We start from the raw sequence: 13,888 nt of genomic DNA, 5'->3' as shown, positions 1-13,888 counted from the left end.
ACAGGATTTCCTTATGGCCACCACTGCAGCGCTTCTTTTACTTTGATGAAGCTGACAGACACTCTTATATCACTTCCTCCTGTAGTCTGAGGTGGAATGTGGGAAAAGATTATTGAGAGCTGTTTTGGGAAATGACCGCCACAAATATCCAGGAGGTGAACACCGATCGGAAGCAGCAACTTCAATCGGAAACCCTCGAGACCAAGAATAGGCAAAGGATTTGTGGAGTAAATAAGGCACAAACACATACTGTGATGCCTGAATGAATTCATTTGGACATGTGTCCATGGGGAAGAGTTGTGCTTCCTGCTTGTATTTCTCCAGCCCAGCTCTTCCTGAAAGAGTTGGCTGGGAGGAGCTATGTAGGAAAGAGGGAGGAGGAGGAGAAGTATTTGAGTTGCCGTGTCAGTCGTGCACACACACACACAGACTCTCACACACATTCACTGGAGTGCCGACTCTCTGCTGAGCTCCGTTCTTCAAAAGGCTCGACAGCTTGAGAGTTTCATTCTGCTCTTGGAAAACACTTGTCCTGGTAAGTTAAGCAACCTGTAACAGAGATCCAGTAATTTATAGACTAGTGGATTAGTCTCATGCTTTCTGCAGTTAGTTTGTGTTGACTCTGTTGAACTCTGGTTTTATATTAGTTTTTTTTTTTTCTTGTATTTTTTTGTCTTTTTATCTTCAACTGTAATGGCAGTAACAGTAAGGCTCATGTATAACTCATGTCCTCTCATTTCATTCATTTATGAAGGATGTGAGTGTCTAGTGAGTCTAATTTGAGCGTGCTGGGACTGGACTGATTACCTAGTAAGACATAATGGTTGTTTATATGGGATCAGTAAGAATCGTGTGAGTGTAGGGTGATTTGAGTTCAGTTTTTGGGCAATTATTAATACAGATAAACTCCAAGCATTTTCCCATTAGGACTTTTATTATATGCATTAAAACAGTGGATGTCTGTGGGTTTGCATTTTTGAGCTCAGTTGTTGGTTTTTGTGTGTGCTGAATGTCATTCTGTGCCATTGTTGTTAGAGATGCACCAATATTAAAATTCTGGCTGATATTTATTTATTTATAAAGCTGATAATTGGCAAATATTAAAAGTTAGATTTTTTTAACAATCAAAGTATATTTATCTATACTTTCTTTATACAATTTTGTCTAAATAAAATTTTCTGCAAGTGAATTTAGGCATCACAAGATTAATATGTACAAAAATGGGCATTCATCTTGAGATTTGCTTCATTTTATAAATTATTAGTGTTTTGAAGGTTAACTTTAAATGAGATGACAGCAAAGGTCATTTGAATGTAAACATAGGGGGAAATGAGCATCAACAATTAAATATCCAATATCGAATAATACTGATTTAAAAAAAAAAAGAAAAACTTGATAGCCGATATGAAATACATCGTACATCCCTATTTGAATGTAAACATAGGGGGAAATGAGCATCAACAATTAAATATCCAATATCGAATAATACTGATTTAAAAAAAAAAGAAAAACTTGATAGCCGATATGAAATACATCGTACATCCCTAAAAAAAAATGTCAACAGTTTGTCAAAGTAGTTGTGATTTGAGAAATGAGGAACTGAGTCAGTGTGTGTAATAACAACTGTGAGGCATTTTCTGTCATATTGTCTGCATATTCATGCAGGAAAAGAACTCTTATCTCTCTCTTTCCCTATCTGAGATCCATTAACTCACTGACATTCCTGGCTTAGTTATTGGTCAAACTGGGTTAATACGTGACCTCTGCCTGTTTGGAGGCCATGTTTGTGTTGTGCTCTAGTTTTTGTAAACGTAGTTACTAGTTGTTTGTTTTTCTTTTGTTTTGGTGTGTGTGTGTGTGTGTGTGTGTGTGTGAGTGTGAGAGACTGTGGGAAAGCGGAATTGGTAGCTGTGGTGGAAGAAGGTAAAAACAACACTCTGGGCTGACGCTTAAACCATCTCTGTGATTAGACACGGTGTCCACACACATATTTGCTTCTGTGTGTCTGTTAGCGTGCTTGTGTGTGGCAGACGGTAATTCTGTCAGGCGTGAGTGTGCATGTGTCTTCAGTGTTTAGAATGTGTGTGACATTTCTCAGCTTTACTTTGTCAAGCCTGAGGCAGGCCACAGGGTCAGGGTCCATTTAAAGGACACCTGGGTCATGGATTCCTGAGATGAGTCTGACAGATAGAAGGGTGCAGTGGTTGTAATTAGGGGATGATCAGGCCATTTTGCTTGATTAATATGACAGTGAGGTGCATCTCTCTTTTTACCGCTGGCAGCGCTGTGAGGATGTTGCCAGGACGATTGAACAGTACTGGGTTGAGATTTTAAAGTGACCTCTGCCACCACAGTGTCCTTGCTCAAGAGTGCAGCTGGTAGTGCAGAGCTTTATCTGGTGGAAACGGTAAATCACTAATAGTCATGTAAGTGACAGATCACCCAGGTCTCTGGGGTCAGATACATCTGTCTGAGCGGTGCTGTGCTGCAACACTGCAACACAGTTTCTCTCATGCTAAACTCCAGGGATCTGATTTGATCTAATCTGGTTTCTCTGATTTGAACTTTAAAAGTGATAGATGGAGGGAAATTTGGGGAATTTATGCTCACATTGTGGCTGGCCCATGAAAGACAGATGGACTTTTTGCTCTCATCTGATTATCTTATTACAGTCAACATGAGAGATGGAGGAATGGGCCGAGCCTATTCTCTGCTCGTTTCCTCTCTAACATGCTTCTGACGCATTTACGGGGATAATTGTTATTAGTTTACATCACTTTTGCACTTTTTTCTAATAATGATAAATTGATGTTAGGGGCAGGCCAATTAATCAGTATAACTTAATCTTTGGCCATTTTGTCCCTCTAATTTTTCTTTTGTATTTCTATACTATTTATGTCCTTTTAGGCATGAAATTAATATCCCCAATATGATAGAAAAGATAAATATATAAGATATATGTATATAAAATCGATTATTAGATAAAATTATTCATAATAATAAATAAATTAATTCATGCATGAAATGTTATTATAGGACTGCAACAATTAAATGATAATGAAATAATGTGCTTCTTTTTTTCTTTATTATTTTAAATATGGCAATGTTTTTAAACTGCCTTTCTGCTTCAAAACCGCTGACAATCAGATTTTTTTTTTTATATAAGGCTTATTTATTTTCAAAATATTTTTTTGCACATAAATTACAGTGTTTGGGGGACAGCAATGAAGTAGCATGTTCTTTGAATAAAATACAGAAAATATTTTTTTCTGACTAACCAATGAAATTATGTGACAGATTACCAAAATAATCATTAAGTAGGCTACAGCCATATATAATATTTGTAAAATATTAATAAATGCTGCTTTATGGTTAGTCTGTAGTAATTATAAATGTATTCAATTTATTTTTATTAAAATTAACAAAAGTCTATGTTATACCTCCTTTTATTTGGCTAAACTTTGAGTGTGAGAAATGGCACTGAGGGCAACTGTATTTACATCTCTTTAGGTATTCATATATTGGCTGACATTATAAATGGGAGATGAATGATGATAATATCCTCAGGGCTCATTCAGACATTCAATGTTAGTTGTATCCTGGTCTTGCTGTGGGACGTTTAGTACAATACCAGCTCTGTCTAATGATGTTGTGTTGAGAGGTCATCCTGGCCTGCTGTGGACGGAGGGGAAACAGCTGTGCTGTGCGTTGCCACACATTGAGAAGAGAAGGCTGTTTAAAACCCTTTTTAACCAGCTGTCCCTCACCAATAGAGTTTTTTGGTAGTAATGGATGGAGGCAGTGTGAAAGGTTATCAGGCTAAAGGCTTGAATCCTCTGGGGCGTCTTTATCGCAGTCTCTGAGGTAAGTTGTGTGAGAGGTGTGACTCTGTCAATACAGTGAAAGCCGTCAGGAAAAACCATTGGGAATGATGCTAGTTAGCTTGTACTTACATCTAACACCTACAGTGTCATGCAAGAGGTCAAATCTTTAAGTGAGTGGTTACACAAATGAGGTTCATCTGTAGGGCACAGCCACTCAAATTCACTCTAAATACAGCTGAAACAAGCCGTTATCAATAAATCAATTGAGAACTGTGACATAAAAGCACCGGGAATAAATAACTACTTGTTGCTGAATAGTAGTTTATGGGGGCTCTTCCAAAATTCATCTTATCTGACTCTCCTTATCAGTTTCCTCTTTTGGTAGCATGCAGAAAAAACGACCCTGCAAAGGTAATATTTACCTCACCATGTCTCTTTACTACACAGGTTGTTGAAGGTCTCTGCCTGAGTTCGATTTACATATTCATTCTCTTTTTACTTACATAACATCCGCTTTAGTCAGCAGGATGGCTCATGTTTCCAGTTGGGAGAGATTCCTGAATTCCCTCGTTACTCATAGTGATGTCAGATGTTCTACGCTCAGTCCTCACCTAATACCTGAACAGATTCACGCGAGCTTCCTGACACGTTAAAGGATGGAAAGTTTTGTAGCCTGGGGAGCAGGAGCGTAACTGTAACATTGCACAGGTGACTCAGCCTCAAGAGTGAATCCTTCTGGGCTGCTAGGAGCAGGAAATGTTGGTTTTGATCTGTTTAGAGCTGTCAGTCTCCAGTCACAAAGTCGTATATGCCTCTACATAGACAATTTGACATCCAAGACTGTACAGCTAGGGCAAGCATCACCATTGCTATTCTTCCCTTTCCCAAAGTGCAGTCAAAATTATGACGCATTTTGAGTTATTACTTTTACAGTTCGGGTAGTGTCAGCTCACGTGCTATGAACATGAATGCTGCCTCAAATTGCGGGGTTTGTTGAGGAAAGATGTGATGTGTCAAGCTAAATTGGTCAACGTATCAAAACATATTATGGACATTAAAAGGAGCACCTAAGCATATCTAAGGACCATCATAGAGACTGGGCTTATGGATTTGACCTGAACACACTAGCAACAACATAGTAACTGACTAAAAAAATTCTTTAGCACTTAAGCAAGACCTGACATTGTGGTGATGCGATTTGCTTTGGCAAGCACCACTCACATTAGAAAACTAAAAATCTTCAAATTACTGTTTACCAACATGCTGTCTCTATCTCACTCTTTATCTCTGTTTTTTAGATATCCGACCTTCTTCTCTCTCTCTCTCTCTCATTTTCTGTCTTGCATTGTCTCTCTCTTCCTTGTTCTTTTTTATTTTCCCCACTCACGTGTATCTCTCATGTTGAACCTGTTGTCGCAGCAGTAATTAAAAGATATCCTTAAAACAGCAGATCCCCCCCAGTCATGCTGAATTCCCCTCTAATTACATTGTGGAGTTTCTTTCAGCCAAAATTAGTGAGGTCATTTTTTGCTTTCTCCCTGCAGCTGTAGACCTCCGTGCTCGACTCGCCGTCTCCCAGTGCATTTGTCCATGGTTTTTACTGTAAGCTTATTTGCATCACATTTTCCATCATTTAGTGTACCTCAAATCATTAAACACTAATAAAATGAACATTACACATCCATTCAGGTTTAAAAACACCCACAAAAACATCACTGTTAGATGCCATGCTCAAGCCATTAGCAAACATTTTCCATTCACGTTTTTTGTGGCTCAACCAACAGTCCAGTTCACCACTAAACACTGTGGGGAAAATTACATCAGCTCTCAGAAATCAAGACCAGATCTTTATTTTGTGCCCAGCAAGGTTTGCTTTGGAGATGCCTGTGTGTCTCTGTGGTTGTGGCAGTCTGACGTGGGTGTGTATGGCTCCAAGTGTGTGTATTCCTGGCTCTCACCATGTCCTCAGTGTTCTGGGTCCAGTTGGCTCAGTGCTGAAATGCCTCTGTTATCTCAATCAGTTCACACCACGCTTGTGCCCATAGCTGTGGACTGTACGTGCCACCCTCGCCCCTTTGGCCTTCACATTCCACTGTGTGTTTGCTTCTGTTTGGGGATCTTATTTTACATGAGACCTAAACACTTTAATGGTTTTGGGATCACGGAGTGCTGTAAGATGAGTAAGATTTCAACTTCTGTTGGACAGAGTATATCATTGCTCTAAACAGTGGTTCCCAGCTGGTGGATTGCTACCCAAAATTGGGAACAAAACCCTGCCTATTACAGTCTGCATGGGAGAACTTTATTTTTAATCATTGCTCAAGCTCAGGCTAAGTTCTGTTTAGATTAGAGATGTACAATATTTTGGTACCCATATTATCTGCCAATATTAGAGATCTATTTTAAACATTTGTTTGTATCTGTTCATTTTGGATACTATCAGCCAACCTTGGATATTTAATTTCATGTTAATTTACCATATTTAATGTTTAGAGTGCATATATAGAAGTTAATCTTTAAATGTTTAAAGTGATTGATTTTTTGTGTTTTATTTCTTTTTTATTTTAGCAAAATATTATAGTTCCAAAAAACATCTTTAGTATATAGTTTAAGTTGGAACAACATTTGGATGTTGAATTAGCTGTTTGTCTGTGTGCTTATCTCACTGATGCCTGAGGTAGTTAAATAATTTTGAGAAAGGGCTCTGATGACTTTACAAGCTTAGAACTTCTGCTAGCTTTCATTGTTATCCATATATGTACAAGCCTTCATGCTTGTAGTCTATGATCCCTGTGGAAGAGCTTTCTCCACGTTGTTGTTTGGTAAAGGCCAGTGTAGTGCAGGGGAATATGGAGATGTGGAGGGGAAGGAATGATGATCCATTTTGGCTTTTGGACACTAGAGCTGCCTCACCCCTAGCAGCATAGCAGGATCCTGAGCAACTGTGCCTTCTGTTAAAAGCCTGACCATTGAGAGACCGCTGAATGTGTTTGTGTGTGTGCATCATCTAAATGCATCACAGAATTTGACCTGGATAAGCATTTATTGCATTACTCTGTCAATAAGCCTCTTATTAGACACAATAACAAGCATGTTTAAATAATTATATTTCCATAGTAATGGAAACATCACAACACAAGACATTTCTCAATGGTAACCAACTTTTAACTTACCTGTCACTTTCCTGTCACATATGAGTCAGAATCACATGTCTGAATGACACAAAAACCAGAATGGAATCATTGGTGGCAACAGTAATGGTTTTTAATCTTGTATCTAAAGCAAATAACCCTGAAGAGTCAATAAAATTTAACATGAAATGTTCCTATTTTACATAGATTAAAACGATAATCAGCATAATATTGAAGTTAAAATTATCAATCGAACCCTGAAACTTCAGAGGAAGAGCAAGCTACTACATTTTGATTAAGATTTGCAATAAAGACAGACAGAAAAATATGCACTGATAAAATGTTCACAATAATACAAGGAACATGTATTAAGAAAGCAAATGGGGTCAATTTTGATTTCATGTTGGAAATAATTGCAGTGCAAGCCAAGTAGCTCATTTAAGCAATTTAGACTATTTATTGTTCAGTCTTTTGGCAAATGTCAGTGAGGTTATTAGCAGGTTTCTCTAAAGGCAGTTCACTCTGTTCAGTAATTAGAGTTTAAGACTATATTTAGGGTTTCAAATGAGCTGTTGCTTGGTTAGAGAATATGTCTGTCTTTCTATTGTATTAAGTCTTTTCTATCTTATTAGTGAAAGAAGGGGAGGGGGGGTGTAACGGGGATGAGGGCCCAGACAAGAAGTCATGCTATAAAAAGATTAATTTAAAAACATGTATTTGAATATAATGATGGTGATGGTGATGATGATGATGATGATGATGATGAACGGCAAGGAACAAGCCTCTCAGCACTCTTGATGATGTAATCCAAACCTTTAATGCAGTAACAAAAAGAAGAATAGGGAAGGGAAAAGGCAAATTGTCTTCACTCCCTTGACAATGAGGATCAAGAGAATATGAAAGCAAAGTTGTGATGAAGAGAGAGAGTGAGGGAAAATGTCTAAATTTGAGCCAGCACAGATTCTAGAACAGCACTCTCTTTGTTTATGGTTTGAAGTTAAAAAGGTTTTACTACACTATTTAAAACTAGCTTTTCTGAGACAGGCTGTGTGGATGCTCATGATTGTTTCAGACAGATTTAAATGAGCCTTTGCTTAGATCTAGTCTGAGACAAGAATATGAAAGATGATAATCTGCCTATAATGTACTCTGTAAAGACACTACACAAAGTGCCTTTGTGTGCTCATGAACACTGAACAAGTGGAATGATGACATTTAAATATTTTCATAAAACACCACTATTTGATGCAACTGAATATAAAATATTGCAGCTGTTCTATAGCTCTGCCCTTTTCTTTTTTATTTCTTTTCAAAGAATCACATTTGAATAAAAATTCAGTAGGAGTGTTTGTTGTGAGTGGGGGGAAGGGTGCAATTGGTCAGCGTTCCAACCCTCGACAAATCAGAGGTTGGCTGCTGGCTTACTCCTTTCTCCACCTCTTGTGCTTGGAACTCTTTTCTCTTTCCTGATTGGCTGCTCGCACATGCAGCATCTGGAGGCTTTAAGAGTGTAGTGGGAGGGGCCAGACAGTGCATTAAAACCAAACGTCTGCCCCCATTCGCCCTAGAGTACTCCAGTATCTGTTATATGTGTGGAGCAGAGGGAGCGAGAGGAGGTCCTCTCTTGCCTACCCATGTCTGACAGCATCTTTCTCTCTCTCTCCTTCCTCCAGGAAAAGAGTCCAGGATTACAAGAAAAAGAGGATCAGGTTTTTAAGGAGTGTTTTACAAATCTGGGACATCTGGAGTTTGAGAGGAAAAGACTGAGCCACCGTGTTTCACCAGAACAGTTCAGCCAACCTTTCAGCTGCAAGGAGCTCACTTCAGGATCTGCCTGGTCCTGGTGGGGCACTCAGCCGGACTTATGTGGAATGCGACTCTTTATGACCCCATCCCACGGACCTCTATTCAATGAGCCGGACTCGGGAGAGAGCAGATAATAGAGGCAAGAGGCCGGCACACAAAAAAGAGTGAAGTAACACCAGCAGGAGTGTTCAGACTGGTAAGAAAGTTAAAGGGGCCCTTGAAGGTGGGGGAGAACGAGCTTAAAATACAAAGGGGAAGGAATAAAGAGACACGTGACTACAAAAGTCTTTCTTGGGACTGCAAGACATTCTTGAACAACAGAAACGTTGACCCTTAGCCTTCATTTCACCACTTAAATTAATCCCACTGCTACCAGTCATGCCAGTGGAGACCCTTCGTCCCACAGATGGCCGTCTTACTGGGGGTCCCTTCACTTCTGCCATGCCTTTCCGAATCCTCAACAAAGGTCCGGACTACTTCCGCAGAGTGCCCGAGCCAGGAACACGGAAACTGAGTGCAGTTGAGCGCCTGGAAGCAGACAAGGCCAAGTACGTAAAGAGTCAGCAAGTAGCACTTACTAGACAAGAGCCTGTGAAACCTCCAATCATCCGCAAACCGCTGTTATCACCAAGCATGATGATGCAATGCAGAATAAACACTCCACCAGCAAGGAAGATTACCCGGCGGCTACTTAAGACAGAGAACGGAGGACTGGATCATGGCATGAGCAGAGGACCGCAACTCAACCTTGAAGTACTCAATAATCTAATCAATGTCTGTGATGGACCACTTGCATCTTCACCTACCCCATCCTCTCCTTCTCCCTCAGCCTCCTCACCCTCTTCTGGAGGTCAGAGTGTTGGTAGTGGACAATCTGCAGAACCTCAGCACTGCATTAACTTCAAAGCACACCTTGGCTCAACGCCCAACTCCTCTCGCACCTCCTCTCCTTTTATCAATCAACCCTCACCTGCAGAGCCCAGCCGAAGGCCACCTCCGGTCCCAGCCAGAGCTCCCCAACTGGTACCACAAGGTAGTTACGGGACCCCCAACTCCGTAACTGTACGACGGGTGGATGTGCGACCACAGGCAGAGATCAGGAAACCTCCGAGATTGCCTCTTCAACCCAAACCTAGACAAGCTCAAGTAGCTCAACCACAGATAGCCCAGCCACAGGCACCTCCCACATCTTCTGCTCAGAAGCAACCTTTGGCAGCTCACCCTTCATCCTCCTGCATACCCTCCAGCCCGCTGCTTCTACGCCCTGGCATTCTACCCCAGGCTTCCCCCGCTTTCACCCGCATTTCCTCAGCCAGCTCTCGAGGGTCACGTCCCGGTTCAACCCGGAAGCACCCCTCCCTTCACCGCTCCAAGTCAGACTTGAGCGACCGCTACTCTCGGGCCACAGCTGACCTGGAGCGCTTCTTCAACTACTGTGGACTGAACCCAGATGATGTGGAAGGAATGGGTGGCATGGAGCGTTTTGCCCGGGCAAATTCGGACATTGTGTCAGTCTCCAAGCTTCGCAGCGTCAGTACGCCTAGTTCAGAGTGTGGGGACGGTGGGGATGGACAGCGAGGAGAAGAGGAGGATGATGATGATGGGCCTATAAAGCCCAGTGAGCGTGTTCCTTACGGCATCTCTGTCATCGAGAGGAATGCACGTGTCATTAAGTGGCTCTATGGTATCCGACAAGCACGGGATGCCTCACAAAATATCTCCAATGTCTAGAAGCTTCTCTCTGGTTGTCTGCTCACCCAGAAGTACCAGACAGTATAAATAAGACAGAGACTTGCTGTAGTATTTGGTTGATGTCTGTCACACACCTAATATTTATTATATTCTTGTTTGAAGATGTTTAAAGGCTCTGACAAATATTTGTTTTGTTTGTATTTGCCTTACTATACAGATAATGTTCATGATGTTTGTTACATAGAATTTACATGGACATCCTGTTGTTTTTCGAGTGTCTGATGATCTTCAAGGACGACGTACCTCTAGATGTGGAATACTACAGACTCTCAGCACTGTGACTTTGATACATTTTGTTTTAAGCAATAAGACTAAAGCTAAAGTCACTAAAAGAGTGGCTGAATGGATGATGATGAAGGCAGCAGTCGATCTGCTATGCTGGTGCTTTTTAGGTACAAAGTCTTTATTAAACAGCAGTGCTGTGGGACCCGTGGCCTAAGCTAATTCCTGTATAAACCATTGTGTTCATAGTAGAAATCAAGCAGGTACTTTCTAGTTTTAGAAATCTCTGTATTGGATGAAGAATTGAAGAATGAATGAAGCCATTTAGGATGCTTGTGTTTATGAGGTCATCATTTGGTGTTGGTGATAGTAAGACCTCAGGGGCGAGTTAAATAAGCCACACCTAGAACAGAGACACAGCCTGCAAAGCCCTAAATTGCACGCATATAGACACTGAGACCCATACAAACCCCTGCTCACTGTGCACACACTTTTGCTCCATAGGTGTTTAAATTCACAAGTGCATCAGATGTTCAGTGTAGACTTTTTTTTGAAGGCGAGACTGTGATACTGTGAAGAATTCAGAGCTTCCACAGAGGCGCTGCTCCTCTGCAAACATGGCTGGTAGACTGTTAATGTTGAATATAAGTTTAGAAGTTCAAAATATAAGCATGTGAGAGCCTCTTGTCAGCATGCACACTTGGATGTACAGCTGTATTATGTGGCAAAGCACAGTTGCACGATGTGCACTTCTCAAACATACATTCCGAAACACAGACGTACATTCAATTCAGCTTAATGTTTATGTATGATTTGTGTGGGTTTTCTTTGTTTGTGACTGTTCCTTCTGCCTGTTTCTCTGTTTTGGATAGGTGATGTTTTAAACAGTTGTGTAAGACAGGTAAGGACTGAGAGATAGTGTGTTTGGCTCAATTCTCTTAGGGGAATCAAAGCTGTTAATTCTGTTTACCGCAGAGTTTTCGCACTTGTAGTGAGAAAGAAAAGCCTTATGAAGAGACCAATGTTATTTTGATGGAAGTTGGTTGAATATGTGCACATAGACAAGTCATGAGGCCACACAAATGTTCACTTTTGGTTGAGAGTTTTTGAGAGAAAGTTTTGCTTAATTAAAAGAAGTACAATAATCAAGATAATTTTTTTCCCTTGACTGTGCAATCTAAATATAGCCATAAATGCATGAAGAGGTAAACGCAAAACATTTATTGATTGAAATATTTTGCACTGAAAGAATACAGACAAAGGTACAAATGCTCAAAACTGTTCAGTGCAGTAGTTATTGAAGTAGGAGTGTAACATGGTGGTTCTGCTTGTTCTCTGAAGTTTACCATTGACTTGGGAAGAGTCAAATGAAAAATCGGTCTTTTGAAGATGTCAATAAAGAGATGATGTTTTTGAAAACAAGTTGTGACTTCTGTATTCTTTCTATAATTTGAGTAGTTTAAACCATGATCTAGATTACCAGAAAAGAAATTAGGCAAAATCCAAACCTGAACTGAACAGATGCTGTTATCTAATGATCTTGACTGTTTTGAACGTGGGTTTGCTCATATCTTGTGTTGTCACAGAGTTTTGTGAAAGTCTGAAACTATATATATATATATATATAAATGTGTATGTGTGTAGTATATATGCGTTTTGTTATGTAATATATGTTTATTTATACATTCAGGATGACAAAAAGGCAAAAAGTGCATTAAAGTAGTTCTTTAGCTACCGTTTACATTGCATTTTACTTTTATGCATTATCGTCTCTTAGTTTTATTAAATTACACTGACACAAGTGAATTTTTAGAGAGCTACTCTTTTGGCCGTTAAGGTACTGATTCTCTTGTGGAGTAATGATGATGGAAATTCAGCTTTGCATCACAGGAATAAATTATATTTTAAAGGATATTAAAATAGAAACCATTATTTTATATTGTAATAACATTTTGCAAGATTACTGTTTTTTTCTGTATTTTTGATCAAATAAATGCAGCCTTGATGAGCATAAGAGACTTCTTTAAAAAACATTACAAGTCTTATGAATCCCAAACTTTTGAGTGGTAGTGTATATATATATACATATATATAAAGTTTTAAATGGTTGTTGGCTATGCAGTGGAAGTAATCTGAGTCTAAAACAACATTGGACCCCTTTTATTTTTATTGTATGGACAAAAAAAACTTTTTTGTTCCACAGAAGAAAGAAGCAGCACACTTAGCATATGACAGAATCTTAATTTTTCATCTCTTTAAGGATGCGACCTCTGCTTGCAAACGTATTGTATACTGTCAAATATTGTTCCCTGAGGATGAGTCTGAGGCTCTGTTGCCTGTTGCCCTAGTCACCTGTGAATTATGACCAACCTTGAGCAGACAAGCAGTGAATTACAGCCAGGGAGAGAGGGGGATGTGACCATGTTAGAAGATGATGAAGATTAACAACATCTTCTACAGGCCAATTAGTTTTTATTGAAGTACCTCCCATTTTAATCCAAGAAAATGAAACTGGTGGAAGGATGAGTAAGATTTATGATAATGCTGTTCCCTAGTGAGGTGGTTTGGGGTGAAGTGTGTTTTTCGTTGTGCATAGTGAACGCATGTAGACAGATGAGAGTGCAAGTGAACTAGAGGCACTGAGGGATACGTGCACTCATAGAGTGTTTACTGTTACACCAGCTGCTTTACTCAGGAACACACAAAGTATAGTAAACACTTCTGCACCTGTGAGCCTCCGGCAATGGATTTTAATGTTCACTTCTGGATAATAAGAATTTGTTTAGTTTCATAACTGACTGCATTATGCTCTAGTAATCATATTCAAGTGCTCACTGCTCCCCTGCTTTCACTAGATATTACAATGGGATCAAATATTAAACACGTTACAGCGATTAGTGTGTAGTGACTTTTTGGGGGATTTCACCATGAGGCTGTAAAAAAGGAATTACATTTTGTCCAGAGGCTTCTTAAATTGCAGATGAGAAATGTGAATTACTTTGAATCTATGTAAAACAGGTTACACAAACAATAGTCTCCCAAATGTACTTTGAACAATGTTGCTGAATTTGCAATGTTGATGTACCTTGCATTCACTGCAGCATGAATAAATTATGCAGTTAGATTTATAGGCTTATGTTTTGCTGTTTACTG

At 39.7% G+C, this 13,888-nt stretch overlaps 1 protein-coding gene across 1 annotated transcript; it reads left to right on the top strand.

Annotated features, from left to right (window-relative positions):
* The first annotated feature begins 422 nt into the window (after positions 1 to 422).
* LOC107741327 (protein FAM110B-like) lies at positions 423 to 11,528 on the top strand. The gene is made up of 2 exons (XM_016554034.1): positions 423 to 535; positions 8,629 to 11,528. Exon 2 carries the CDS (start codon positions 9,140 to 9,142, stop codon positions 10,490 to 10,492), a length of 1,353 nt encoding a protein of 450 aa, XP_016409520.1. The 5' UTR covers positions 423 to 535; positions 8,629 to 9,139; the 3' UTR covers positions 10,493 to 11,528.
* The last annotated feature ends 2,360 nt before the right edge of the window (positions 11,529 to 13,888 follow it).

Source organism: Sinocyclocheilus rhinocerous, unplaced genomic scaffold (genome assembly GCF_001515625.1).
Source record: "Sinocyclocheilus rhinocerous isolate Xijiao unplaced genomic scaffold, SAMN03320098_v1.1 scaffold1758, whole genome shotgun sequence".
NCBI lineage: Eukaryota > Metazoa > Chordata > Actinopteri > Cypriniformes > Cyprinidae > Sinocyclocheilus > Sinocyclocheilus rhinocerous.
Note: the sequence above shows the minus strand (reverse complement) of the source record. Positions and strands in the feature narration are given on the sequence as shown.